At 40.2% G+C, this 26,790-nt stretch overlaps 1 protein-coding gene across 2 annotated transcripts; it reads left to right on the top strand.

The window, feature by feature from the left end:
• Positions 1–240: 240 nt before the first annotated feature.
• On the top strand, positions 241–25,961 carry trappc8 (trafficking protein particle complex subunit 8). 2 transcript variants are annotated; one of them, XM_020081106.2, is made up of 30 exons: positions 241–564; positions 3,674–3,883; positions 5,194–5,277; positions 6,766–6,855; positions 8,293–8,467; positions 8,689–8,842; positions 9,484–9,574; positions 10,255–10,517; positions 11,267–11,382; positions 11,571–11,721; positions 12,283–12,383; positions 13,073–13,178; positions 13,502–13,633; positions 14,097–14,321; positions 14,928–15,033; positions 15,225–15,419; positions 15,779–15,951; positions 16,056–16,130; positions 16,617–16,722; positions 17,488–17,645; positions 18,292–18,725; positions 19,504–19,660; positions 19,772–19,868; positions 20,458–20,526; positions 20,617–20,675; positions 21,486–21,692; positions 22,387–22,488; positions 22,904–23,043; positions 23,987–24,076; positions 24,717–25,961. In XM_020081106.2, the coding sequence occupies exons 1-30, from the start codon at positions 408–410 to the stop codon at positions 24,949–24,951; spliced, it is 4,458 nt and encodes a 1,485-aa protein (XP_019936665.2). In that variant the 5' UTR covers positions 241–407; the 3' UTR covers positions 24,952–25,961. The 2 variants fall into 2 exon arrangements, with proteins under 2 accessions (XP_019936665.2, XP_019936666.2); XM_020081107.2 differs by lacking the exon at positions 5,194–5,277 and having other exon boundaries at positions 242–564.
• The last annotated feature ends 829 nt before the right edge of the window (positions 25,962–26,790 follow it).

Here is a 26,790-nt window from a genome sequence, read left to right on the forward strand (position 1 = left end):
ACGCAACGTCCGCTCAATAAACGGAAACGGAAGTGTTAACCCAGCCTCCGTGTCAGATCAAAATGGTTCTTTTCCCCCCCAACCCGAGGTGCGTGAAGACCCGCCCCTTACCTGCCTCTAATTGGCTTATCCTTATAACCGAACGCCCCAAGGCAACGAGTACCAACCAATGAGAGACGGGTGATGGGCGGGCCTTCACGCAAGCAGGGCTGGAAAAAACATAAGGCGGTGTCAGGCGTCACCTGACCGTCTTAGCTCTACACAGGAAGTGGGTTGGCGAATTCAACATGGCTGTTGTCTGCAAATAGAGAAGGACTTACCATTAGCAATGAAATAGTCCAGCTTTCCTCCATTAAAGGACAACTGACCAGGTTCTGTTTGTTAGCTGCTGCTGACGCTGCTCCGACATGGCACAATGTGTTCAATCTGTGCAGGAGTTCGTCCAGGACTCGTTTGTCCCGATGGTGGCCGTCCTATGCAGCGAAGAAGCGGAGAGAGTGACTCGCAAAAACAATCTGAATTTCGCCGAGTTGCTGAGGCCTTTCTGCAGACTGACGTCCGAAGGTAAGGACCGCTGTCTAGGACCCACTCTGCCCGCGCACTGTCGACCTGAAGCGATCACAACCTGAGCTTCGGTCCGGTAGCTAGCATCTTTAGCCTGATGTCACAGTCGACGTTAGCTCTGCGCTACCAGAATTGCTAGCAGACTGGACTGTGACTAAGCAGCTGTGTGTTGACAGGAGGAGAAATAAAGTCCACACTTGACACCAGAGAGGGCCGAGGGACACCTGACAGCCAATGAAAGCTGATCTGTAGGACAACGTTCAGACAGACAGCTAATGTTTCTGCTGGTGCTGCATCGTTTGCTGGGGTAGTGAGCAAGCTAATTGGCTAATGGGCTTTAGTTACAGTCCACACACTCAACACACTGTGATCAACGTAACAGGCTCGTTCAGATTCTGTATAACTGCGCCTCGACTGGGAATGTGTGAGAGCAGGATGCATCAGCAGAGAGACAGCATGATATCAATCAAGTTCACACTGATATATACTGCCCCCAGTGAAATATCCTCGTTCACTGATGTCAGCTTTCACCTCTCTGTCAGCCATGTAAATGTAAGCAACACGACCCTAAACAATCATCAAGTTCCCATATAAATCCTGTCCACAGCAGCCATTGACATGGAATATTAGATAAACACTGGCTGCTGTTAAGAAGGTCCATTAACTCAACTGCTGCTGAACTCTCTCTCATACAGAGGGCTGACAAATTACAGGTGAATGGACAATTAGAATAACAAAATGCCATTCATCCATTGGACGCAGAGGGTTGTTGAATGAGTAGGGAAATTATGTGAATCATTTGCTACAGCCTACACGAGACATTGGACTGACACGTTTCACAGCTCGCTCCACCACTAGTGACCATTATCAAAACACCAAGTGATGACACTTCCACACTTGAAAATCAATTTTAAGGAGCGTTGAAAATCTTGTTGTGGGCCAACACCTTACTGAGACACTTTATGTTTTTGATAACTTGCTGTTGTTCATACCCTCAACACCTCCCATACTTAGGAGGAAGGAGCTTTGGCTCACATCGTTATCTCCAGGTCATGTCTTGGTTCTCCCATAATCAATATACAGCATACATATGAATTGGTAGATCATTGCTTGTTTTCAATAATAATGCACACATAACATCAGCAAATATTATCACTCAAATCTACGCGCTCCCCAGTAAATTACTTGATGAATCGTGAATTATTTCCCACAGCCTAAGTTTGTAGTTGTATAGCCAATATTCACAAATCACAATGTTTAGCTCAACAAGGTAGAACATCCTCTCTTCTTAACCCTCAACAAGAGTATGGAAAAACTACCAAAAAACCCTATTAACAGGGGAAAAAGAACGTAGAAACCTCAGAGAGAGCCACATGTGAAGTATCCCTCTCCCAGGACGGACAGAAGGGCAATAGATGCTGCGTATATCTGAACACATGAAGGTTTGCCGCTGCAACCGGCAAGCTGACATACAGCCCCACCTAATATACATAATATTCATAATGAAGAATTGACACACCCAGCCCAGTTTTATTGGCTTTTATTCCTAGGTTACCACTGAGAAAGATGATGCCACGCAGCAATGCACACTGTTGTCTGCTACACGACCTCAACATCACATCAGTAACGATGAGTGCACAAATCATGGGTCTGAGTTGAACAGTAAACCAGATTTTTCTCAGGAGCTATTTTTATGAGTTTGCAAAGCATCAGTATTTTCAGTTTATCTCTTACACTGACAGTTTGCAGCCATGCACTAGTTTCTAAAACTTGCTCTCACAAACACAAATATGCAGGCGCTCTGAGTGTCTCAGTATTGGCTGGTCCAATTTCAAAAAATAAATTATCCTTCAAACAAGTCCTCTCGCTGCAAAAGCACAAATACAGCTTCTCTGCCTTGCATGTCTGTGCACAAGACTTATGTTCAATTCCATTTTGCAGTAGGTCATGTAGACTGTGGCACAGTTGTACCTAAAAACCTGTTGACACAAATTCAAAATAGACCACAGATCTATGACAAATTCTGTCAGTTTATTACCTGATTATTAAAATCAAATCAATTATTTAAACGACCAAATCCACCGTAACTGTAATACAAAAATGTCTGCCTTTTAAGGTAGACTAGACAGAAAGTGCCAGCATGCTGCATGATATTAAATCAAATTTTAAAGATAATTAATTCCTTAAAGAAACAGTAATGACAACTTGAAGTAAAAATATAACTTGGTAAATGGTTAAAACTGGAAGTGGGATGTTAATTTATAGGCTCTCTCATGGGCCTTGGTTAGAGTCCCTGGGTGATGTGTAGGCTTCCAACCTCCTATTGTCAGTATCTCTTATTTATTTTTTTTCCATTTCATTTGAGAGTTATCTATGATTTAACCTCATCAATTACTTTGGACAATCTATTGGATTGAAATTCTTTAACAGTAGTGCTGTCTACTGCTTAAATTGGGATAATGTTGTTACTTGTATATTGCATGCAACTGCAACATTTGTTTTCCCCGATACCTGTCTCACCCTATACAAGATGTTAAGAGAAAAGTGAAGTGAAGACAAAAATCTAGGGTGACATGGTTGTTGGCTTTCGGTTTTGTTGACAAATGCTCATCTGATTGACTTTAAACCTGGCAGGTGTATAACAGGACCACAGGAAGTGCAGTGGCAACTGAAGGTTTGAGCTTTGGGTTAGTGTTGGCAACTTGACAACCACTTGCCGCCTGTTCATTTTAAATTACGCTTGTTGCAAGCACAGTTTAAAAGGAATGGAAGGTTAGAGTTAGTGTTCATTCGAAACAATTCAGTCCACACTGCACTTCCCTCAGCAACACACCTGCCAAGTTTAAAGTCCATTAGATGAGCGATAGTCAAGAAAATCAATGGACAGAAAAACAAACAAAACAGTTCGGAGATTCTTAGTAAGATAAACGTAAAATCATTGATGCAGAAGAAGAATTGTAACCACTAGAAGACCAACATCACAACAGATATACACAATGTATTTGTCATAAGCCTCCAGAGCATAGCCATGTTGTTAAACTTTGCAACTGGTGTGCGATGCAGTGATTTACTGTCCTGAGTGACTGAACAAAGTCTTTGTCTCCTCTAGGTCACATCCGGGACCCCAATAACCAGGTGCAGGTCGTGAAAAACCTGCGCATCTGCGTCAATAATGTGGTGACAAGCCCAAATACAGCATCTGCTGCTCTTAGCCCCACCCAGCACCGGCTGCTCAATGAAGTGGTGTTAGCCTGTCAGCCACAAGAGGGCGCTGTGACCAATGCCATCACAGCAGGAGATTATGACCTCAACTTCAGTGGTAAGGACAAGAGCTTGTAAAAGTCAATTATACTGTATGTATCGGCCAATTGTTAGTGTATCACCAAAACACATTACACGAATAAACTGTTTTGTTCAGTTAAAGGTTTCTTTTCTGAATGTACTGGGACAATACGCAACTACTTCACTGAAATTTCCTGGAATTATAATTTTTATTATTATATTGGTAATTGTGTAATCAAGGTTACTCCTTCATAGACAAATGCAAATTATACCACATGTACGAATTAACTAACTAATACAATTTTATTTTTTTGTGTTGTCTGGCCGTCCATCCCACTCTCAAATAATCAAAAGTCAGAGGACAAGGTCACTGTGACCCTGATTAAACAAATGTTTGTCCACAGCTAAAGAATTCAAATGCTAATTATGATAAAATGCAGTTCATAAACCCAAAGTCTTCACTATATCTACTCTGCCTGCCTGCCTGCCTGTCTGTCTGCCTGCCTGCCTGTCTGCCTGTCTGTTTGTCTGTCTGTCTGTCTGTTTGTCTACCTACCTATCTATCTATCTATATATAGATATATATATATATATATATATATTACACAGATATTGGACAGACATGGATGTAAACTGTAACAGGGTCATATAATCACAAAGCGCCACCACTTGTTAATAGCTCACTGCTGTGGTATGCATATAGCCTGTGCCCACCTCAAGTCAAGTACCTACCTAAAAGAGCTACAGATATGTATCAGTATACATCTTACAGATGACTGCTACAGTCAATAAGATACTCAGTAAGGTACAAGTGGTGCTGTAATGCTTAACATCAACAACTCATTGGCTATCTTTCCCTCTACCGAAAAACTATGACTAGTCTAATGAAGCAATGGTACCGTTCTAGCGAACAGTGATGCAATTCTTTGACACTAAACAGATATTGGCCAATAATATTAGCCTGCCAATTTATCAGTCAAGGACAGTGATGTGCATAAGCTGAAGCCACATTTTGAACTGTCCTAATGTGTCTGGTCAGGACTGTATGAAATAACTGTAGATAAGTGAAACAGGAGGACTGTTAATTTTTTTGAGAATTAGTGACACTTTGAGTCTGTTCTGTACTATTAAAATGACACTATTAGCATTCCAATAGTTCAACTTAAATGATATCACACAAGCCCATGGGACTTGCAATAACGATGTGTCCGACCTCTACTATGCCTCTCCTACCTGGTTTTTCCGTTGATCATCTGCAAACTCATGAATCGAAAAAAGAATGAATCCACCTTGAAGGAAATGGGATGTTACTAACATTAGCCCTGGCTCTCTGCTTCCACCTATCAGATCACTCTCTTAAAGCTAGCCTCCCATGGTACAGTGTCTGGAGAGAAACACTGTTGGAAGTCAGCACCTCAGAGCACTGCACAGGTATCACTGTCTCATGGCTCGTGTGTGGATAGTCGTAGTCCTCTCAGCTCCACACCTGCCTTCCTCCTCTCCCTCTAGTTTCCAATAGCTGCAGTGAATTTTGGGTGTCTTTGCTTGTTACACAGTGGTGGATGGTTTTTGAGATGTGACACATGATATTGTAACTATGTCTTGTAACTATCAGAATATATATAAACCAATGCATACACACAGAACCATGCACCTGCCATCTTCCACACACACACACACACACACTGGTATTTATAAAAGAAGAATGTACACTTCTCTTATACAAAGAGCAGGTGTGCACACACTTTTGTACAATACACAGTGATCCTATCTCATGAAACCCTTTCTTGATTGTATTATCTAAAACGTTTTTAATCATAGGCCAATTTGTAAGCATCTCAAATAATTGTTAATGAGTGATGACTGTTATCATTATTTTCATTTACATTGCAGCCATGAATTGTGTATTTTCATGTTTTAGCATAAGAACTAAAAATGCTTTATTAATCCTTTTTCACATGTGGAATAATTATGACTGACATATCATTGCTGATGATGGTTTACAGGTCCTCCTCATGTAATTAGTTTTAAAACTATAATATTTTATATTAAAATATAAAACGGGTACTGCTATTAACAACATTTGTGTTGTGATTGTCACTTGATCACTTCTTTCTTTTGACAGGTCTTAACGGGATAGTTGACCGAAAAATGAAAATTCACTCATTATCTTCTCACCACTCTGCCAATGGAGGGGTGGGTGAAGGGTTTAAATCCACAAAACACTTCTGGAGTCTCAGGGGTAAACTTTGTTGCAGCAGAATCCAATACAGTTGAAGTCAATGGTGACTTACACTTTAGACTTAATAAAACAACAAGCCCCGGCATTCATATTCGACTCCAAGCGAGGTCATTGACACCGTGTTTTAAGCCTTTTAATTGTAAGTCACCATTGACTTCAATTGTATCAAATTCTACTTCAACAACGTTTAACCCTGAACTCCTATTTAGACTCCTATAGTGTTTCATGGACTCAAACAGTTCACCCAACCCTGACATATTAAGAGTATAGGTTTAGGTTAGAGGGTGCAAATATGGCTTACTGGATGGAAAAATTGGACATTGCAGGGAAAAATTATACATGTGCATCCAGTTCCACAGTACCATATCATATTTGTTTTATAATATATTTTTGTGACATGGGAGATGGTTATTAGTTTACTTTGGTCCAAAATCAAACTGGTGCAGTATTGGTGTTGGGTAGATTTAATTTTTATAAAGCCAAACCCCCTGTTTTTACAGAGGATAGGTGGCAGTATAAGAAATCTGTCATTTATTTTGAGCAAATGCAACCAAAGCCACCTCTGATATTCTTCAAATAATTATCAAATCATTTGTGTTTATTATTATTATAAACTATGTAGTATTAAACAATGGATGATGTTTGCAATCTATCTAACTTTATATTTGTGTTTCTAGCAACCACGCCCTGGTTTGAAACCTACAGAGAGAACTTCCTCCAATCAATGCCTGCCTCTGACCATGAGTTCCTCAATCACTACCTCGCCTGTATCCTTCAATCTCTGGTCGGGTCCATTTTTAGAATTATAATAAGATTAAGCTTTGTTTGGGCTCAGTTTCGCAATATCATTTTGTGCTTTTCACTCTTTTTAATAATAATATAATATTTAAAAACAAATCTGTGAAATAATGAAAACTGTTGAAACTTCAAAATCAACCTGTTAAGGTTCTGAATCTGGACCTGTGGCATTCTGGGTCAAGACACTTGTTCAGTCGGTATGTGAGGATCATCATATATGGATACCAGGAGTTTGTCATTATCTTGTTTACTGTGTTATTAAATGTAACACAGATGTGTTACATTTAATAAATTGAAATAGATTGAAATATTGAAATAGTTGCATACTTGAGTTATTTTCAAATACAATCATGATCTCATGATTGTATTTGAAAATAACTCAAGTATGCAACTATTTCAATCCCTCAATAAATGTATCAATAATATATTTTACTGAAAATATTTGTAAGAGAAACTGAAGTTGCAATATCAATCAGGAAAGATAGATTATCAATGACAAGGTATTTTTAATTAATTCAGCATTGTCATTGATATAATTGCAAGTAAATATTTTTCACTAGATGAAAAGCTGTCACTACCACAAATGCTGTTATCTATCAAACATTCAATCAAATTTTATTTGTATAACCGATATTCAAAAATCACAATTTGTCTCCCAGGGCTTAACAAGGTGCTACCTCCTCTGCCCTCAACAATAGTAAGGAAAACAAACCTTTAGCAGGGGAAGATAATGTAGAAACCTCAAAGAGTGCAGTAGATTCCACTTGTCACAGAGCACATAAACAAAATAACATATCTACAACATTGATGTGAAAAGACAGTGTCTAACATAAGTGGAGAATGGTTGTCTGTGTTTAACAGGAAGCCAGTGTAGTGAAGCTAATACAGGAGAGATGTGATCTCTTTTCCTGGGTCTTGTAAGTACACGTGCTACAGCATTTTGGATAAACTGCAGTCCTTTAAGACTTACTGGTGGAGCCTGATAATAGGGAATTACAATAGTCAGGTCAGGAAGTAACGAAGGTGTGGCCACATTTTTTGGCATCTTTTTGAGACATGATGTGCCTGATTTTTGCAGAGTTATGTTGGTGGAAAAAAAGCGGTTCCTTGAAATTTGTTTTGAATGTGAATCAAAGGACAAATCTGGATCAAAGATGACTCAAAAATTCCGGTCGGTTTCACTGGAAGCAAGTCATCGAGAGTAGCTATATCATTGGATAATATATATGATGACCACATGAAATGAAAACTTAACTCAGTAAAATAAAAATGATGATGATAAGGAGTTTTAGTCTTACTAGCAGTAGTCTTCTGCTCTTGTAGACCTTCCTGGTTCAGTGTATCTGCCATTCTCTGATTGCTTTTCATGGTTTAGTGTTGTGTCCTTGACGTTCTGATTGTGAAAGGCCTCCTGGTTGTGTCCTCCACTGAGGCAGTCCCTGTGGAGCAGTTCCTCAAGCTTTCCCAGGAGCAGCACAGGATTCAGCACAGTGGAGAATACGCTAACCCCAAGTGGTTCATCCCCAACACGCTCAAGTACTACGTTTTACTACATGACATGAGTGAGGGGGATGAACAGAGGTATTGAAAGAAGCGTAACTAATTACATTTCTAGATTTCTGCACATCTGTCAGTTTGTGTTGTAGTACTGTACATTACACCATCTAAGGTAGTGTATGAGTCTTGATGTGATATTACTAAAATATTCAAATTTCTATGAAATATTATTCACCCTTTTTTTTTTGGCATTGGTAAGAGTATGCACCTTGGTTCTTGATCAGTGTTCCCTCCTTCCCCTCCAGGGCAGAAGCAGTGTATGAGGATATGAAACAGAGGTATGGTCCTCAGGGCTGCTATCTGTTAAAGATGAACTCTCGTACCTTGTCCACTGAAGAAGACGAACAGATTCCAGACCCCTGGAGTCAATACCTACACAGGAATAATCTGCATAACCAGGTAAGCAGCGTAACTTCCTACACATACAGTGATTGCACTTGGTCCAGCATCATTACATACGGCAATAACAAAGTAGTGTGTTAGCAGTACATACTTCGACTGGCTGTGAGTTAAATCGTGGACTTTCTGCTCAAGGCACTCAATGAAAAAATGTATTTGAACTCTCTGTGTATTTGATTGAAATAGAAGACATTTATAATAATTCACTAAAAAGTAATAACTCAATTTGTGGCTTGATCTGTTGGTGTCAAGTCTACAAGGGCGGGAGACTGCAAGGCTGTGTAAGCCGCTGATGGAGATAACATTTTCAAGTGTGTTTTGCTCATTGCCAAGGAAATGTACAAAGTAACTACAATCATGGACACAGTGATCACTGCAGCTTATATTATACCTATGGGCACGGGTTGATTTACCCTAAGGACTACAAGAACAAAAAACATTTTCCACTTCCACTCACATACAAACAAAAGAGGACTGTTTGTGACTGAACCATGTGCAACCCAAACATATGTGCTTTCACTCATTCAATACATTGTGTTCATCACAGCACTAATGGCAGGGTTACAACACATGAATCATAGTATAATTTATATGTGACATCAAAAATATGCCTTGTGGTGACTTTGTGAACCTTACTGCAGGAGGTACTTGATGATCTAACTATGAATAGTGCTCCAGTTGAGAACAGTGTCAGTGCAACTGAAGTGGACCACCATCACTCAACAGAAAAAGGTCAGTCAATTCAAAAGTTCCTTCATATACTTACATGATCTCAGACATTTGGACCACATTCACATGTATGGTTGTATATATATATATATATATCCAAATGTGTACATATAGATGTATATATAACTTCAGTTTTACAATGTCACTTCACTTGTTATTTCAACACTCATTGTGTCACATATTCACATTTATATGCTCCCTACAGATGTAGGGTTCTGTCTGTGTCTATATTTAAACATAATTCTTACAAAAAACACTTTAAGCTGTGTTTCTTGTATGCTATACAAATAAAGTTTATTTTAGTTTCTTTGAAAAAAGAGTACAATAGCAAGAAATTAAATCAATATAATTAGCGCACTGATAAAATGCTTTAATCTGTAATCTGCATAAACAACAGGATATAGAGTCTTATCCAACCAGTCTATAAAGATTTGTAGCGTTAATTTATAGTAGCATGGTAAACACAGTGTAAATCAGTGCAGAATAAAACTGTGCTGTACAGAGCTATTTCAAATCCTAGGTTTAGAAGAAGTCTGTACTATCTGTCCCCTCCACCATAAACTGCATAACCCTTGTGATGATGTGATAATGATAATTCTTTGGTTACTCTGACAAATCCAGCACTGATAATGCAAGTGAAGACTAAAGGTCATGTTGTGGTGTTGTTTCCTATTTCCTACCAGATGGATTGTCTAACAGCCTGGAAAGCCATCCTCTCCAGCTAGACACAGTGAGCAGCCCTGGGAGCCTGCACACTCTCAGTGCAGTTAACATTGCTGTCAAGAAAGGTGCCAGAGATCCAGAGAGTGTGGCAGGAGGAGCAGGGAGCCACGGGGCATGTTTGACCCTGAACGACCATGACCACATCAGGCAGTTCATCCAAGAGTTTACCTCCAGAGGCCTCCTGCCGCACATTGAGAAGAACATCAGGCAACTCAACGACCAGGTACATAGCCAAGTCTTGACTCCCCCCCCACCATGCTTCAGAAATGATTCCATTATTGTTCCAGCTTCTCCTGAAATATGTTCAGTTTTACCAAAACAGAATAAGTCTTTTGGTCCCGCTGCATCTCACTTCACATTAACTTATTGTGAAAATCAGAGTTGAAGTGTTGTTGTGTCAATTGTTTGGTCATTTTGGAAAATGTAGATTGTGGTATTGTTAAATGGTATTGCAATATATGTAGAAGTTTTTGTTATATAGCCTACCCTTATTAATTAATGAATCAAAGGTTTGGACAAAATAATCGAATGTCCTCTCAGTGTAACTAAATGTAGTTCAACAGCAGCCCACACCGCTGCCTCCAAAATGATAGTACAGATAATTCAACAATTTCAACACAAGCTAAACATTCTATCCTTCATGAATGAATGATTATATATTGCAGGACTGATGTATTCAACTGCACAAGCTGACAACTACATATCATTTCTGTAGATGTTTAAATTGCACTTCTCACCTGTCACACATGTTTTTTTTTAGCTTTTGTTTGTATGATATTAAAAAAAACATATTAATACATATTTCCTCGTTTTTTGGTGATGTCTGGGAGCAGTGATGCCATCATGTGGTTATTTAATTAGGAGTTTGTGTTTTACCCCATAACTGTTGAACCCAGTGTTGCAGTAATTGCATGGAGCCCCTCCCAACATCCTTCTCGCACTGAGACACATGATCTGCCTCTCTGTCTGCAGCTGGTCTCCAGGAAAGGTCTGAGTCGGTCTCTGTTCACTGCAACCAAGAAGTGGTTTGGAGGTGGGAAAGCTCCGGAGAAAAGCATCAGTGAACCAAAGAGCACGTGTGGCCTTCTGTAAGTTCTCTGCTGCTTTATATGAGATTTAAACCAGACTCCCATGCATTTATACACACAAAGGCTGTAACTGTACTTTAAAATGCTTTGAGTCGTAATCAAACTCGACCCTTTACTATTTAGTGTAAATATTATTCTATGTATTTGATGTAAAAGTCTGGTTTGTCTTTTCAATTCTATGATGTCAGATATCCCCCAGAAGCCCCTGAGTTGCAGATCAGAAAGATGGCCGACCTGTGCTTCCTGGTTCAGCACTACGAGCTGGCCTACAGCTGTTACCACACTGCCAAGAAAGACTTCCTGTCAGACCAGGCCATGCTGTATGCTGCAGGGGCACTGGTGAGAACATGGACACTCACACACATCTGTCTTTCTGTTATTATGTGGACCATGTGTTGATGGCAATAATGCCCCAAATTACATTTTGCTGAAAGTAATGAAAATGTGTGTTAACTTAGTGTGGTTAGTGAGAGAGCACAGTCTTAAAGCTCAGGATTAAATATGCACTCCTGCATCTCCTGCTCCTCACCTGCAGCTCAACAGCAACAGCTGCAAGAAACCTAAAAAAGTCTAAAATATTTTTCTTAAATTTCAGGGAGATTGAATCATTTTGGCCAAACACTAGACACTGTGATCACCGGTAATTTATTTGGACAAATCTGTTTCACAGTAATATCTAACATTACACGGGCTGTAACAGCTGAACCCCCGAGTAGATTGAATTGAGCAGTCGTTGCTCATCAATTGAAATTGTCATTTGTAGGAAGAAGAATTAGTTTACTCTTCTGTAGGAAAATTTCACTCTCACATAAAATCCCACATGTGAAATCCGAATCTCAATCCTTCTGTATTCTCTCCCTCCCTGTCTTGATGAACAAATGTCCATTCTGTCCTCTGTAGGAAATGGCTGCAGTGTCAGCCTTTCTACAGGCTGGAGCTCCACGACCATATCCAGCTCACTACATGGACACTGCAATACAGACGTACAGAGATGTCTGCAAGTATGACCTCATTCAATAATATTTTGTCTTCTGGCTGCCATGTCAATTTAATGTTGTTTAGAGTATATTTTTTTATGTTTATATATATACATGTATTATTGTGTGATCACTGTGATCCTTGGCCCTCTGACTGCAATTATCAATAAACACTATTTAGAAAATGTAACAAAAAAAATATAAGAATAGAAATATATATTGTTTTCAGGCTGCACCTTATCACATGCAAGATCACTTCCAGACCAAGTCAGATGTGACCACAAATATCCTCAGTTCAAGGCTCTGTTTAATATTTCTGACCCAGTCACATTGGTCATGCATTGGAACTGCACTCTGTTCTGTTTGGCCCTTTACCTGAAACAAGTTTAACCCATCATGGTTGTTCCAAATTCTCATGAAGCTTAGTCTATTAAGTCAGTATTTGACTTAAAGGGATAGTTCACCCAAAAATGAAAATTCACTCATTATCTACTCATCACTATGACGATGGAGGGGTGGGTGGAGTGTTTGAGTCCACAAAACACTTTTGGAGTTTAAGGGGTAAATAGCATTGCAGCCAAATCCAATACAATTTGTGACCTATTCTTCAAATGCAAAATAACAGGACAAAAAAAATGCCCTCCATACTGCGCCTGTGGTGTCATGTTAACGTTTGTCTTCCTGACAGCATCTCTTCCTTCTGCCCTCTACAGGAACATGGTGTTGGCTGAGCGTTCTGCTTTACTCAGTGCTGAAATACTCAAAAGTCAGGGAAAGTACTCAGATGCTGCTACTCTCCTCATAAAGATGACAAGCGAGGTGAGGAACCACACATCATAGTTTCAGAGTTTCTGTGATCTTTCTCTGGCTGGCCCCCTAGAATAAACATTGTGCTTTTATTTTGGAAACAAATTGTAAAAGGACTGCACTTCTTCGGGCCGTTAAAGATACACATGCCAAATCTGAAGCTGATAAAATGAATGATTTGCAAGATGTGTTCCACATACATACAGACATTTATAATTAGTAGTCAGACAGATGTTCAATAATTTCACAAGTAGGCCTGAGTATCTAGGTTGATTAATACATTAAATGTGGTGGATTAACTCTGCTCTAAAGGTGTTGTCCCTTTTTTTGTACAGGACTCTGACCTGCGCAGTGCTCTGCTGTTGGAACAGGCAGCCCATTGCTTTATTAATATGCGGAACCCCATGGTGCGCAAGTTTGCCTTCCATATGATCCTGGCTGGTCATCGTTTCAGCAAAGCGGGACAGGTGAGCTCTTCAACCACCACTGTTTTATGTGGTCTGACTTGACACTGGGTCCCACATTTATACCTCTGAATGTTGTGATGAGCTTGTCTGTGACACCTTTGGGGATAACTCTCCATTTATTTTTCACTTCATTTCCCCCTTACTTAAGCCCAAGTTTCAACTTGAATCTGTAGAATTACAAACACTTTGGCTGTGTTTAACATGATATTTAGTTTCAGTTACATCAATATCTTCTGGCCAAATTAAAACACCAAAAATAAGTTCAGGTCAAACATATTTTAGATGGAAGATGTGGAAGACAAATAATAATTGAATTGTGTTTTCAGCCATCCATTATGAAACATGACTTATGGGCTGACAAAATGGACATCACACTTATTGTTCTCCTCTTTCTTCATATTTCTGGGTTTACCTCACACTCATTTCTCACATCTCTTGCTCTCTCTTCTGTCTCTACATATAGAGGAGGCATGCACTGCGCTGTTACTGCCAAGCCATGCAGGTATACAAGGAGAGGGGCTGGTCTTTGGCAGCAGACCATATCAACTTCACAATCGGACGTCAGTCCTTCACACTTCGCCAACCAGACAACGCTGTAATAGCCTTCAAACAGATCCTGACCAATGATAGCAGACAGACGGCCACGCAGCAGGGCGCCTTTCTCAGAGAATATCTCTATGTTTATAAGGTAACTGAAACTACTTCATTTACAATAAATGCTAAAATCACTTATAACATATCATTACATGTCATGTAGACACTTGGTACAACTATTAAAAAAATTGCTGGCACTCCCAAATGGTTAATCTGATGTTTTGTTGAACTCCTTGAGTGAAAGTTGAAAGTCTACACGTCAATCACTTCTTGATGGTTATATTTCAAATCCATTGTGGTGGTGCACAGAGAAAACTGTAATTGAGAAAACTGTGCCACCACCAAATGTCCTTTCACAGTAACATCTAAGCTCACGTGGCAGCCTGCACAGAAGCACTCTTGGCTATTGAGGAAAGTTGTGCACAGCTAGTGTGTCTTAAAGTTTAGCTTGTTTTTCCTCTGACAAGAGTGGAACAGACACATAGGCTGGAAGGTCATCCAGCATGTGAGTGTAGATGCAAGTTATGTTTTTTTTAGAACACTTTGTTAAAATGTTATATTTATTAGTATAGCACTCTTTATAGAAAGACAATCATATTAAATTAATGAATGAAATCAAAACAGGTTAAGAGGCTTAAAACCAAGTACTCACATAAGTGACCAAGGTGTGTGTGTGTGTGTGTGTGTGTGCGCTTTTCAGAGTGTAATAGGGGGAAATGAGATGAGCCTCCCCCAGCTGCCTCTGCCCTGCATCCACAGCTCGGCCACAAGGGTCTACTTTGGACATGAGCGCCGCCTTGCAGAAGGTAACACACCGATTAATCAATTCTGATCTATTCCAAGCTTAATTTAGGCTTCATCCATACTACTACGTTTTAGTTTCAAAACTCAGAGTTCTGAGGTGTGAATTTGAAAGACTGACAGAGGAAAGATATTATTTGTCGTCATATTCAAAAACAAAGCATTAATTCTGATTCTAATTATCTGATATGTGCAGGGGAAAAACAGGCAGCGACTCATGTGTCCCTGGACCAGGAATATGACCAGGATTTGGCAGCCATGTGGTGCCGCCTTGAGGAGCAGGTTGTGGCTTCTGCCAATCGGGGAATCGTCCCAGTAAACTTCCAGCCCACCCAGTGCTGCCTGAACAGCCAAACGGACAACCTGCGCCACCCACTGGCTGTGGTGGAGGGTAAGACACAGAGGAATTGGTTTTTAAATGGTACATAGGCTGTTACATGGTCGTCTACAACTAGGTGCTAGGAATTCCAACATGCATTTTTTAACAGATGCTTGACAGTCAATCTGGAATTACTGTTTATTGTTGCCAAAGATTTTGCAGACAGGATGCAGACCGGCAATGTGGGGAGAGAAAAAGGAGTATGAAATGCATCAAGGTTTATTTGAGATAGAGAGTCCAACCATTTATGTGGTTATTGGGTATTTGCCTTAAACATTAGACCAGACCACCGTATCTCTCTGTTGTCAAGGTTTAATAAAATCATAATATGAGCCATCCTATCACTGAACTGGACATTCTTGTCTATGCAGAGCCGGTCATAGTGGAGGTGACATTTAGGAACCCTTTGAAGGTTCCTCTGGCTCTGTCCAACCTCTCGCTCCTCTGGAGGTTTACTGCAGATGGTTCCGCTCCATCACAGGAGAAGACAACTGAAGAGTCAGAGGCAGATGCAATCACTAATGAAGAGACTTTGGCTCTAGAGGTCGGTAGCCTGGACATTTTTTCATGTTGTGATTTTTACTTGCTTTGATGGAAAAATGCAATAAACCAAAAGCTAAGATTTTCATGAAGTCTGTCCTCTTGCAGGTGACACAAAAAGATGATATTGTCACCACTGAGACCATCCTTGATTTTCATATGGGTCCTGAGGAGACTAAAATGGTAAGGTCCTCACATGACTCTCAAGATAAAGTGTGGAGTTGCAAGAGCAGTGTCTTGATGGTTGATGCTCTGATAGATTATGTTGTGATCCGCTGCACAAAGACTATTGCAAATTTGTGAAGTGAAGATAAACAAACCTGTTTATCTGCATACTATTATGAGTTGTCTAATATCTTTGATAATTCAAGTGAATAAGGTATCATAGATAATGATACCTTCTTCGTTGAAGTATACAATCTGTAGCAACACTTTGCTGTAAGTTTGTTCGTCTGAAACCTTTTAACTTTCGGCAACCACAGTAACAAAAAAAGACATGCTCATGAGAATTCAGATTTCTCAGACACTGATCTTATTTCAGGAACTAGACTAGATTAATGGTACAGTAAGAGGACGGTGTTTTTTAAGTGTATGAATTTTGCAAAGAGCCAATCATTCAGCTGGTCAGATATCTAAATATTAACTGTCACTGTGCCCTTCTGATTTCAGGCCCGACTCAGGCTGCTGCCACACAGAACTGGACAGCTGAACATTGTCGGTGTGGTGTACAACCTGGCTGAAGCCTCCCCTGCAGAGGTTGCTCCCAGCAGTGATGGTAATACACGAAAAGCATCAAGGTTTAGCTTTGATTTAGATCTATCTCTCTGAAGAGTGAACTTCAGCAGATGGAACGTTGCTCAGTCTGACTCACTCAGCCAGTCGAGGATATTCCACCTCTGCTCTTTTTTCCTTTTTTTTTTATCTCTGTGGGCCGCAGCCTGGTCCGTTTTTGAGATTTACCAGTGCTTTCACCAGAAGTGAATCCTCCAAGGTTCTTGTCATGAAGAGGTTTCTTGAGGGGAAACATCCTCCTTCACCCTGGAGTGCTTTCTCCAAAGTCTCAAAGATGTTTTCTTCTCCATGCCAATGATTTTTGTCATCTGTGATTTGTGCTGCTCAGTTGACCACCTTGTTTGTCATTTGTTTAGTTTCTCTGTACACTCTTTGAAATGTACGTTTTTCATTTCTCTTTACCCCTCATACCAATAGAAATACCTCAATTTAAATGTCAGTTCTCGATCACATTAGCTTTTTTTGTGCAACAACTAACATTTAAATGCAGGTACTGAATCTGTAGCCAAGTGTTGATTACTTGTGAAAAGTTTTTAAAAGCTGGTCACTACATTAAAAGAACTATACAATTAATTCTACATTGATGGAAAGCTACTTAAATTAAACCATTTGAATGTAGCATCCAATGTTTTATTTAAAAGAATATGTTGGACTTGGAAGTTTGGACTGTATGTGACTGAATTGTATTGTATTGTTTGGTGTTTTGCCTCTACACTAATACACGGTGTGGATTTGCTCCTGCCTACAGGCCAGCAAACAATGGATTTGATGGTTGTTCGTGGAAAACAGGACTTGAAGATCCAGGGCCCACGGCTCAACCTGACCAAAGAGGACAAGATGTTGGTTCGACATGGTCCCGATCGACGTCTGGATCCCATCATAACGGCATCCATGCCCCTGATGGAGGTAACAGTGACTCACTGACTGTAGAGACACTCATCCCGTCCTGCAATGCTAACAAGAGTCTGGCAAATCTAAAGACTGAAATAAAGACTGACCTGTTCAGTTTTTTTATTGGCCCCAAACTTACTCTGAATCATTTAATGTTAAGCCAAACCAACCCCAAACCATTTAATCTTAAAAAACAACAATATAAAGAATCCCTCCTGTCCAACTTCATATTCAGTGCATAGATATGAAACTGGTATCCTTACTTCCCCATGTTGAATTAGTACTATAGATATTGATATTCTTCTTTTTATTAATGAATGAGTTGTGCTGTTGAAACTTCACAAAAACCAGACACTTCCTATTAACTAATATACGACTGTAGTAGATGTTAAACACAGGCCATGCAGTGTTCTAAAATATTACAGTGATCTTGAACTGGAGCTAAGTGTGATGAGAAAAGTCTTCAGCACATTTCCCCCCAAAAATGTTATTCATTCGTAGATTATTTTCAAGATTCAAGACAGTCTTTCTGCTCATTATCAACAAACCTCTGAACTCCTCACTAACTCTTCTGGTAAAAAATATAGATAAATAAAGGGTTATTTACTTATGCCAATGCTGCATGTTTAACTGTGTGTGTGTGTACGCTTCTGTGTGTCAGGTCTTCTTCCTGCAGTTCCCCACTGCTCTGCTGTGCGGTGAGATCAGAAAGGCCTATGTTGAATTCTGCAACGTCAGTAGCGTTGCTTTGTGCGGCCTGCGAGTGGCGTCCACACACCCGGATTTCTTCACCTTTGGCAGCCAGGCCACAACACCCCTCACGCCGCTCAGCCCGACCTCTGCTGAGAACTGCTCAGCCTATAAAACACTGGCCACGGCCCCACAGCCAGGCTCAGTGGCATCTGAGATGTTGGTTTCAGCTGAGGATTTCAGCCAGCTCTCCAGTGTGATGGAGATCCCAATAGGGGGGAAGGCACTGCAACCAGGGGAGTCCACCCAACTACCTCTGTGGCTCAGAGGACCAGACCAGGAGGGCGTCCATGAAATCAACTTCCTGTTTTACTATGAGAGCACAGAGAAAGGAAACAAAATCAGGTAATAAAATTAGGAGAAACTGTCTTGAAGGCATTTTAAGATTTGTAGGTACATCCTACTCGTCTTAATATAAACGGAAGCAGTTTGTACCACAGAGGAAAAACTTGTATAATGAATAAATATGATCAGTTTGGAGCATGTGCAATTTACATAAAATCTCTAGACAGACAGATTTGCATTTATAAGAGCAAAAATTCAGACTAAAATCAATCAATTTCAGTGGAAACGTGTACAGTTGCCATATAGATGATTTCAAATACATCAGAATCAGCTTTATTGGCCTTGTATGCATACACATACAAGGAATTTGACTCTGGGTTTTCCGATGCTCTCAACGTACAGAAACAGACAAATAAACAAAAAACAAGGAAACAAAAGCAGAACAAGGTTAAGAAAACATTTAACTACTATGTACATGAACTGTATGGGCCCAGACTCACGATTTCATCTATTCTTTAATTTGTGTGGAGGTTCCTTCCCACAGTAAACAGCACTGAGGGCTATTAGTATCAATTAGAACAAGGTTCGGACATTTCTTGTAATGTGCATTTACATTAAAACATATTTCTGTAGTTGGTCCAAGTACAAATAATTGAGTCAGGCAACAGCTATTTCTATAACTCGGCTTTTTGGCTGACAGCCAACACTTAGTGAAAGCACTAATGTTACAAAATACCAGTTGCAAAATATTATGGAAGTTGGCTGAGGACACTGCATTAATCCAGCAGACCGCTCGACTATTTTAATCATCTCTTAAATACTTTCTCTTCATGTGCAGTCATCGGGTGTTACGACACACAGTGTTTATCTGTGCCAGTCGGTCTCTGAGTGTGCAAGCATCAGCCTCCCGCAGCAGTGTCCCTCCACATCACAGTGTAGATGCCAAAGGCAGCGGTGGAACGCTGGTCTTTATTGACGTGGAGAACATCAACACGGTGAGATGCACATGTATCATATGCATTTTTTTCTTTTTTGCTTTTTCTGTCAAATTGAACAACCAATCACTGCTCAAACTTTGTTTGAATTGACCTCCTCTTGGCTCGCAGAGTGAGTCTGGTGTGCGGGAGTTCCACATCGTCCAGGTGTCCAGCAGCAGCCAACACTGGCGTCTCCACAAGTGTATCAACCCAGCCAGGGAAACAGGTGTGTCTGACACACCGAGTCATTCGTGCTCCATTTCTTCTTCTTCTTTCTTTCTTCTTTCCCTGGTCGACTTCTACTTCTTGTTCTTTATTGTGTTCAGCTATATTAAACTGCCTGAGTACAACTATGGTCTCAGTTTTAATAGAATCTTGACTTTTACAATGTCTGACCCACAGATTAAAAAAACACAGCCAAGACATGTTTTATATTGTACAACCCTTGTTTTCCCCTTTTTCTCCCTGTTGTTATAACTCAGCTGTAGTGTGAACATGGGGCCACTGACTCTTTCAAATAAGAATAGTTCATACACCCACAGAAATCCTACACAGTGGCCATGTATGATACTTAAATCTCAACTCAAAGGTTCACATGTGGACTGATTTTTCGGAGCTTTCAACCACATCTCTTTGTCTTCGTCAGTGCAACAAGCTCAAGTGTCATCATGCAACTTGCGTGACATGATTAGAAGTAGCTATTCTAGCCTAATTTAACACAAATATGGCTCATTACTCTATCTAAACATGTGATGTTCTCTTTGAGACAAACCTGTTTGTCAGCATCATTCACCTCTACTCTCTGTCTGCTTCAGACTGTAAACTCACCAGCAGAGAAAGAGCCAAGCTGTGTTTCAGGGCCACACGGTGCAAGCCCCAACAAGGTAATTCCATACAGAAAAAAACTAACCACATCAATCTAATTTAATCAGATTTGCAATTTTCAGTGATTTGACTGGGTTTTTTGTTTGTAGCTACCTCGGATGCCATGGAGAGATACACGTTTGCAGACCTGAATCTGGGCAATGAACGGGTAACTTTTGAGTACAGATTGATATTAGAGAAAGAAGTGTTGCTTGCCCCAACTCTACAATGCTGTTATCAGTTTAATCTCCCAGATGTATGTTTTAATTTTCATACCTTGCAATTTTTGTCTGATCCTTTGGAGCTTAGTGATCACACAAAGGCTTGATTTCACTCTGGTGTTTGATACCTTCTCAAACAACATTCAAGCTACAGTTTACTCTAGAATATTTTTCGAACATTCATCTATGGAGGGCATGTGATGTATTCTGTGATGCAAAGCTGTTCCAATTGATTTTCTGGCTCATTTAGGATAGTGGGAACTCCTTTTTAAGATGTATACTAACAGTTATCTAACAACCCATCAACCACACACAGAGCAACAGTCATTTCAAGTCTTGTTTATTTCTAGCTGATGCATTGAAGTCCAGCATTCACTTTGATTTCAGCTGTGCTTCGGCTTCACCAAATCTGAAAGCCAGAACAATGAGCTGAAAGGCACTATAATCATGTGATTCATTGTAATCATAGAATATTGATTGTAACCCTAAACAACACAGTAACTGATTAAAAACATCCATTTCCTTGGTGTTCAGGATGTTTCTACTCGAACCAGAGGCCTAATAGAACAAAATGCTACTATGGAGGCAGATTAATCTAAATTTCCAAACAAACTCAAATTCACATAATAAATGTCGTCATGGCAACGTGTAAGCATGTAGGGGAAACACGTGGGAAGATGAGGAAAAATAGCTGGTAAGAAAGTCATGTTGCTTACATGCACTTGTTTCTCTACCCTCCGCTGCCCTCTCCTCACCAGATCATCAGTTCCTCCACACCGTGTGGAGATTTCTTCTTTCGCTGCCGTCAGACCCCAGAGTCCAAGCGACCTGATGTGGCGTCGTCCAGAACATCGTCCAGCTGCAAGAGTCAGGGCCCCAGCTCCTCTGAGGACAGAGCCGCTAACATCACCAACCTTGTCAAGAAGTGTAACGACCTGGACCTCAATATAATTGTCATCTGGAAGGTACATGACACAGCCAGATGATCAGCCCCTCCATGACAGCCTGCTCAGACAGAGTCTGATTATGTAGGACTACCTTCCTAACATAGACAGACAAGAGACACGTGTAAGACCTTATCAGAACCAATCAAATATCAATACGATTTAAAAAGCAGAACAAAACACAGAATAAGATGCAGTGATTGCTATTTTTTAATTGAAATTTCAAAACCAGACCTTTTATTCTAACTTAAATTCTTAACTTGAATCAAACCTAACTCCTTAAATCATACCTCTAGTATGAAGCTGTGTAAAGCTAAAGCTGCTCTGACCTGCTTAGCTGTTCCAAGTTTCATTATGAGACAAAATATTTCTTGTACATTAGTACTGGTACTTTTGTGGGTCCTAACACTTACATCACTATTTATAAAATGTTTGTTGAGCAGCAGCACTGGTCCCCTGTTGATATTTCAGATGTATCATTCTCTTCATAGTCGGGGATAGTAAGCTACGGTGGTGAATTAAAGATGCAGCCATTGCTTAATACCACTGAGTCCAACCTCACCTAACAATGACAGACCGACCAACAGTGACCTGTGGATTACTGATTTCAACATGATTTAATATTTGGTTCACAATCAAATATTGAGTAACAAATGAAACTCTAAATTGACTGTTGGTATGTGAGTTAACAGTTTGTTAAATGGCTTCTGTGTAGGCCTTTGTGGTTGAGGACAACAAACAGCTGATCCTAGAGGGCCAGCTCCATGTGGCACTGCAGACCATCGGCAAGGAGGCCACTTCTCTCACTCCTAAAGAGGTCAGTACTCACTCACCCTCTCGCACACTTGCACAAACAGAACACCATCAAATAAAAATCTTATAAATAAGCCAGAGGACAATGTAGTGGACAATATGTTCTGTTGTCTCAAATCACATCTTGTGTAAACCCACCCAGAGCACTGAAGCGGCTGCTGCTGTTTAACTAACATGCTGCTCACACTACACCTCCTCAGTAGACCTGGTGTTACATTTGGATTTACATGACTACACATTTTGCCATCATTACAATTCCTAAGCCAGTGTATCTAAAACAATCTTATGTAATGCCTCATATCTCAGTAGAGATTCACAACTGTTTAGATAAGGTCATAAAAAGAGAGATGATATGTGAGTAAGTGTTGTGCACTGTAACTTTGTGTGCGTGTGTGTTTGTGTGTGTGTTGCTGTTTCAGGAAGCTCAGGAGATGGTGCTACTCAAGTTTAAATCAGAGCTACCTCTTCCAGTCGCTCTGCCCTCTGTAGAGCTGTCCCAACTCATCAAAACCAACCTGCACTACCCTGAGACCTACACACATCCGTTTTTCCAAGATAGGTGAGATACACACACATTCACATTTCAGGCTGGTATTTTCAAATTTACACACACACACACAAAGCAGTCTCGGCAGTTTTTCACAAACAGTGATTCACTTACAATCTTTACACATGTAGGGAACACGGAGACATGACAAAATATGCTACACAAGCTAAGTTAAAGACAGACCTAAGAATGGTAAGCCTGAGAAGTTACAAGAAGTCTTTGCTGTTTCAGTACCTCATCTCCAGTTCCTCTGTTTCCGACAAAAAAAAAGAAAAAAAAAAGGGGCCACGCAGGCTGACGTGGAGATGAGGGTTAGAAGCCCAAAGTTTTAACAAAAAACGATGACCAATGCTGTCTACACAAGGGGCAGTGAACAAAGATTACCTAGAGCTTGGCACTGGCCCCCTTTAAAAGATGCTCCTGTACTCACGCTTTGACATCAATTTGTGGCCGGGTTTTCCAAAATATGTGAGGATGTATCCTTTACATCACCAAACATGAAACCCATTTAATATGTGGAAATGGAAATCTTGAATACATGTAATTGCTTTGTTATACAGTATATGAAAGATATATTTTTTACCAAACCAAAGTCAAATGAAAATAAAATAAAACATTCCAATATATTTTTTAGGATACTCACTTTGAAAAAAGTTTTTCTGACACAAAGTTTGGAGGGAAACAGTCTGTTTCTTGGTTTGATGGCATTGAACCCATTGGGTGTCTAACAAACTTGCCTACATTTGGACAGGCTGCGTAGCATTGCTCAACTGTCTAAAGCACAACTTTGTCTGTTTAAGATGTTTCGAGCCTGTGTGTGGTACAGTTCTTCTGACTTGCTATAGAATAAAGGTTTAAATGACTATAACTGAAAATGATCAGTCAGTGTCTTGGGTAGAAGCTAGAACCTCTCTTACATCTGAACAGCTCAGTGAAGCTTGTTTTCTGTCTCTAGTCTCTGCCTGGTGCCAGTTACTCTGACCCTGTCCAACTGCTCCATGGCTCAAGTGGACGTCTTCATTGACTTGCGGCACAAAAGCACCAGGTAAGTTTCCACAAAGACAATTTGTTATATGTATGATATGATCCCTCTCTTCACAACCAGTATGGAGGAGGGAGGGTTGAGTACAGATACCTGCGGCTCCTTCAATGTTCTCACAGACTTCTGATAGTTGTGTCAGGGCTGTAAATATCTGAACCTGTCCTTAAAGGGTTAGAATTCTATAAAGAGTGGCAACTTTTGTTAAAGACAGGAGGAACATGTCGACAATCTGAAGCAGTAGTCACTATAACCTCTTCTGTGTGAAATTCCCATAATTCAACTTGGTTGCATCTTCATTTGACCCTTCCTCAGTTAACACTCAAACTCCTGATATGTACTTTGTAAAACAGGCTCTGTTGTGAATAACATCAAGGTTTGGTCAAGTTTTTCCAGAGTCAAGAAAGACATCACTGAGGAGTAATCATCAGGTTCATATCCTTATGATGAAGTGAGCGAACAGCTCATCCCAAAACAAGTTTACCTCCTCACATGTTGAAAATATAAGCTGAGTTTTGACTAGGTGAGGTCACATTGAGTTTCATTGAGACAGCTGAACCATCATCACATGCTGTAGTGTACACCTCAGAAGTCTTAGGTAAAGTGAACCCATTTCCCCTGATCTTGATCCACCTGTGTGTTTCAGCCCAGAGTCTCTGGAGGTCCACAACTCATTCACATGGGTGGGTCAGACCCAGTACAAGATGCAGCTGAAGCCTCAGGAGGTGCTGTGCCTGACGCTGCGAGCCTGCTTCCTCCAGGCAGGAGTCTACAACCTCAACACGCCCAGGGTCTTTGCCAAACCGGCCAAGCAGGCGGCTCTGAGTGAGACGAGTCAGCAGACGGCTAGTCCTGCTCTCATCATCATCAACAATGCCTGAGAAGAGGATCCTGGGCTGCAGACACGGAGTCTGGACTCTATGGACAAACAAACCAATGACCAGTCTGCCGGCCAGCCTATACACAACCATAATTGGTCTTCTTGAATAATACTGGACAGCAGGATGTGCAGATGTTTTTGTATGGATTATTATAGAAAAAGGTTTATTTAAAACAATGACTGCAGTTTCTGCAGACTGGTGAGCTGATGTTGACAGTTTATAAGCCTCAGAACTATTGAGTTTCATCAACAAGGCATCAAAGAGTTTCACTTGCACGTGACTTTTTCTGTACACAGCTCTATCATCATCCTCCCCCTCCCCCTCCTCCTCACACAGGTTTACCCTTGTACCATCTGGACCTTCATACTAAAACTTTCTCCATCTTCCCCTGTCACCAGCGTCTCAAACACCCACATGTGATAGGAACCTAATTCATAAATGTTTTGCCGGTGTTAGACCAGAATATTGACTCTTGTGTAAAACTAAAGCAAAGTCAGCTGCTCCTCTTGTGAACAAGGCGTGTCCGTGTTGAGCCACACTACTAGAGGGCTCCCATCTCTGTTTGGTCCATTTCAGTTGGACTGGTTTTTAAACCTCAGTGGAAGGATGCAGTCTGTTGAATGGACTGAGCAGTTCTCTATCTGTGACATCCTAATAAGCTGTTTACATCCTGAATATTGTACATCTCACAACTCAGCTGCCTTCTGATTGAGTCTACAGCTGTAAAGATGGAGGCAGACAACTCAACCTTGTCTTCCTGCCATTTCTCAGTGTGATCTACACCCTCATTACCACAGGCAACCAACAATGTCCTCATGTGCACACAGTTGATTTCCTCAAGTCCAGTCAATCAGAACCGCCCCCTCCTTCTACCCCATCTCTCTAACCTCACTGTATTGTGATCAAGCTCTTGTGTGCATTGACTTGACAGCTTTTCTGAAAATGATGTAATATATTTATATAACAAAGTGGATGTAAATAGTAAATAAAATGTAACTAATGATACTTTATGTATTGTAACCGACTCATATCTGGACAGCTAAAATATATAAAACTATAGCTATGCCATTACAGCTCAAGGTACTTAACTTCTTTCTTGTACCATCTAATTAAACGGACAAAGTGGCTATTTCAGTGGCTGAAAATAAAGCAATTAAGAAAAAACCCAATGTACTAATACTTAAATACTTAAAGTCAAGTTTCTCAGAGGAGACAATGCTAGGAGGAAACACATGACTCAGTAACCTGATGATCTTTTGGTTCTTCTAAAACAAAAAACACCAGAGGGATGATACTAACCCTGCATTCACACTATATCTAACTTATTGTAATAATACCCTTTCATAATGATGCCATGCCATGATGTTATGTATAGCACATGATCATGAATGATTGGTTCATCTAAATATTTTGTACAACCACATCACATTACTACGCTACATGGCTTTATGATGACGTTCTTCCTACTATATGATCATAAATTAGTTTTCAATCTATTGTAGGCTTTAGGTTCTTTCCAGTCTTATAAGACAGAGATACCTGAAAATTTCACTTTTTAATTACACATGGCATGATTTTCTGACATTGTGAATTCCTCATGACGTCAAATATCACATGACAGCATAATGATGCAGAATCTTTTTCTTCAGTTCAAGCTTTACATTGTCCCCCTGCTGTTTGTGGAAATATTTTGGTAAATAATTATTTTGGAGCATATTTTTGTTGATTTGACCTCTGACAGATCAAAAGTCATCACCATCTGGAGATACTTGCCCAAATATTACATGTACCATGAAGTCTGGTGAAAATCCTTCCATGCTTTGTCAACATATTTTGCGT

The sequence above is a fragment of the Paralichthys olivaceus genome, chromosome 3 (assembly GCF_024713975.1).
Source record: "Paralichthys olivaceus isolate ysfri-2021 chromosome 3, ASM2471397v2, whole genome shotgun sequence".
NCBI lineage: Eukaryota > Metazoa > Chordata > Actinopteri > Pleuronectiformes > Paralichthyidae > Paralichthys > Paralichthys olivaceus.

What these genes read in the sequence shown, in the direction of transcription:
- trappc8 (XM_020081106.2), top strand. Translation starts at nt 408, where the DNA reads ATGGCACAATGTGTTCAATCTGTGCAGGAGTTCGTCCAGGACTCGTTT. An exon ending in AGTGAGGGGGATGAACAGAG is followed by an intron (nt 8,468 to 8,688) that starts GTATTGAAAGAA and finishes CTTCCCCTCCAG; the next exon opens with GGCAGAAGCAGTGTATGAGG. An exon ending in TGAGCGCCGCCTTGCAGAAG is followed by an intron (nt 15,034 to 15,224) that starts GTAACACACCGA and finishes TGATATGTGCAG; the next exon opens with GGGAAAAACAGGCAGCGACT.